This window comes from Citrus clementina, unplaced genomic scaffold (assembly GCF_000493195.1).
Source record: "Citrus clementina cultivar Clemenules unplaced genomic scaffold, Citrus_clementina_v1.0 scaffold_5, whole genome shotgun sequence".
Classification (NCBI taxonomy): Eukaryota; Viridiplantae; Streptophyta; class Magnoliopsida; order Sapindales; family Rutaceae; genus Citrus; species Citrus x clementina.
This window is the reverse complement of record NW_006262201.1, coordinates 32,148,224-32,151,248: the sequence shown is the minus strand read 5'-3', so window position 1 is coordinate 32,151,248 and position 3,025 is coordinate 32,148,224. Positions and strand designations below refer to the sequence as shown.

Genomic DNA, 3,025 nt, shown 5'->3' with positions numbered 1-3,025 from the left:
TATTTATATCATATACTGTTATAAATGCAAAGATGACATAAAATCTTTAAAAACTCAACACACATTAAATCAGCTATGGATCCAAATTCATTAATTACTTGTGTTTGTTAGCTATTTCCCACAAACAATACAAACCATAATAAATGCATGTAATTGAAAGGCTTCATATGATATAAAATCAACCCAAAATCCCGCTCACAAGTTAGGAATCTAGAAAGGAAATATGGTGCACCAAGATCAATTATTTAAGCTTTTAGCTCAGTGGCAAAGCAACTGAACCTAACATCACGAATCTGTTTTATTTGCAGAACTTAGCTACCAGCAGCAAGTGAAATAAATGTATCCAAGACTGAACTAGATTTAGAAAGTTTTGAGAGGCAAACCAAAAAGGAAGAGATCAAGGCTTTTGTTGGGCATATATTCATAGATGAGCAGCAGTTCATTTCCATCTAAACAGCATCCCAGTAGTCTCACAAGATTTTTGTGTTGTAATTTGGCGATTAAAGTAACTTCATTCTTGAACTCTTGTAGCCCTTGGCCGGATGATCTTGAGAGCCTCTTTACTGCAATTTCCTTCCCATCCGCTAATATACCCTGGACGCAAATTTCTATTGTTATCATGTATAAAACAAAACAAAAATCCCCGGTTTGAGTTACATTTGATCAATGCTTCCCATATCAAAATGTCAATATACTTTTTTTCAGTTGTTTTCCCTGAAAGTGAGCAATATGCATGTTCATGATTGTTGGTGAAATACAGATACACATGATAAAAATCTAATAAAAGCGTTGAATGCATGGGAATGGAGAAGATTTGTCCACAACTCAAAGCACCTGGTCTGACAACCAGTTGTCATGAACTCACAAGATAGAACTCAAATCTTACAAAACCGTTGTTAAGCGTAGGATATCTTGGGGTTAAAAAACCACAACAAAGCCAAAATTAAGACAATAGAAGGATGACAGCACGGAATTAACCACAGGGCCCTGAGTCAGAGGACACGCTCTGACACTCATGGCATTACTGGTTTAATTGCTTAAATAAATTAAAGCAAAGTACCTTGTACACAGGGCCGAAACCACCTTCTCCAAGCTTATTTTCACGAGAGAAATGGTTTGTAGCCTCGAGTGCTAGACCTAATGGGAAGATTGGGAACTCTTGATGAGATTCCCCTTGCGCCTCTCCACCTAATGTATCATTTGACTCGTCATCCCCAATTCTATCTTCTCTCGTATAAAGTTCTTGTTTTTTTATTGCTTTCTTCGCTGCAAGACATATTAACTTTACTTTCTTTTTGGGAAAAAAAAAAAAAGATCAAAACGTTTCATTCTCTTGCCGTCAGTATAATTTTCCGATAATTTCATATTAGTTTGTTGAAATCTGAACCTCAGGAATTATTCATTTTGGGGAAATTGATCAAATTTCCTTGCTGTTTTAAATTAATAAATTAATTAATCATTTTTCTTTTGCTATAAAGTTAATCAAAACCCCTCTGTCATTGAAAAAATATCAGCTATCAATTTCTTTCTTTATTACTGTTTTATCCCTGTAAACTCCAAATTTGTTCAGCAAAAATTTCTAAGGCTTTTTTAAAAAAAAAAATTGATGGATTTTGCAACAGTGGTGGTGAAATGATTGGATCGATAAACAGTAGGAGGGTTTAGATCACTTTCTGTAACATTATTATTTTGTAGAGACAATATGAATTGAGGGGCGCAAAATGTCAAAAACATTTCTCTATTTTTTATATAACATATTTGTGAAAAGACAAAACAACCTTTGGAAAAATTCATTATTACCTTTATTTATTCTCCTCCTGCACCAAACAAAAGAACCCAACAGTATGAATAGAGTAATTGTTGTTATAATTGTGCCAATTGCAATCCATGTTGCTTTCTTTCCTTTGCCTCCTAGAAACCAAAACCACATACCTGTTATTTTATTTTATTTTATCCTTTTGAAGTATCTAAAATAAGTAATGCAATAACCACAAACTAACACATCAAAACTATCTATACAAATTTAAAGCGTCGCTATCTACCGAATTTGATTTCTCTAAAATCAATCATAAAATTAACCTAATTAAATCAGGGTTTGTATGACATTCTCACCAAAGAGTTCGATTAATTTTAACAAACTTAATTTAAAGGATGGTTATCAAATTTGATGTTAATTTCTAACGTGAAGAATGAAATTCGAAATTAGTTTACCTTTAGAGCTTGTTACAGAACCAGGAGACGGCGGAGAAAAAAACACAGGCGGCAGTGTCCCGTTCGACGTATCATTATAAAACTGGTACAGCTCATATCGGAAGTTGCAACTGGGATACATCACTCTTCCTCCTATCTTAATGCTACAGCATCCATCCAAGGGTGAAATAGCTAAACGAAGACATCTGCTACAGTCATCTCTAGACAAGTCCGGCGTGCACTGAACGAGGCTGTATAGCGTTTGAGAGGCTGTATAATTTTTCTTTACCGTAGCAAACATTTTGGTGGTACTTAGAGCCTGATTTACTGCTTCGTTCATCGAATTCCACACGAACTGGTCAAATGACCGACTTGGAGAATTTTCTACATTCCATAGGGAGAGTCTGAACGAGGTGTCCAGGACTGAAAAGAAAGAAATGTTCGAATAACGTAAAAGGCACTCTTCGTACTCAATTGTATTCTCCTTTCCGAAAGGACAGAGTTGGGCCGTATATGAGGTAGCAACACTGACACAATTTTGGCAGGTTTCCGTACCGAAATCACCACGGCAGAGAAAGAGACCGTAGACCTTGTTGGGTTCATGGCCTGTAGTAGTGTTGTAGAATCCTTTGGAGAATTTGTCGCTGCTGCCGCGGGTGGCGTTAGACCGAAGAGTAGAGAGCAGGAGATTGAGGTTGGATTGGTAAGCGCTGTTTGGAGTGAAATTTGTTCTGGGGCAATTATGATAAATGTAAGTAGGCTTATCATATGCTCTTGTGAGGCTGATTTGAAGGCTTAGCCCGGTGACGAACACGAAGATCACTTGCATATTCAT

The 3,025-nt window shown here is 36.3% G+C and overlaps 1 protein-coding gene across 1 annotated transcript in view; it reads right to left on the bottom strand.

Moving 5' to 3' along the window:
• LOC18041689 (cysteine-rich receptor-like protein kinase 10) overlaps positions 1-3,025 on the bottom strand; it is a 5,480-nt gene extending 2,455 nt beyond the window's left edge. The window contains exons 1-4 of the mRNA XM_024184355.1: positions 2,212-3,025; positions 1,801-1,911; positions 1,061-1,266; positions 384-594 (exon numbers count right to left, since the gene is read on the bottom strand). Of these exons, the coding sequence (XP_024040123.1) occupies positions 384-594; positions 1,061-1,266; positions 1,801-1,911; positions 2,212-3,025 (1,342 nt within the window). The remainder of the gene's footprint in view (positions 1-383; positions 595-1,060; positions 1,267-1,800; positions 1,912-2,211) is intronic.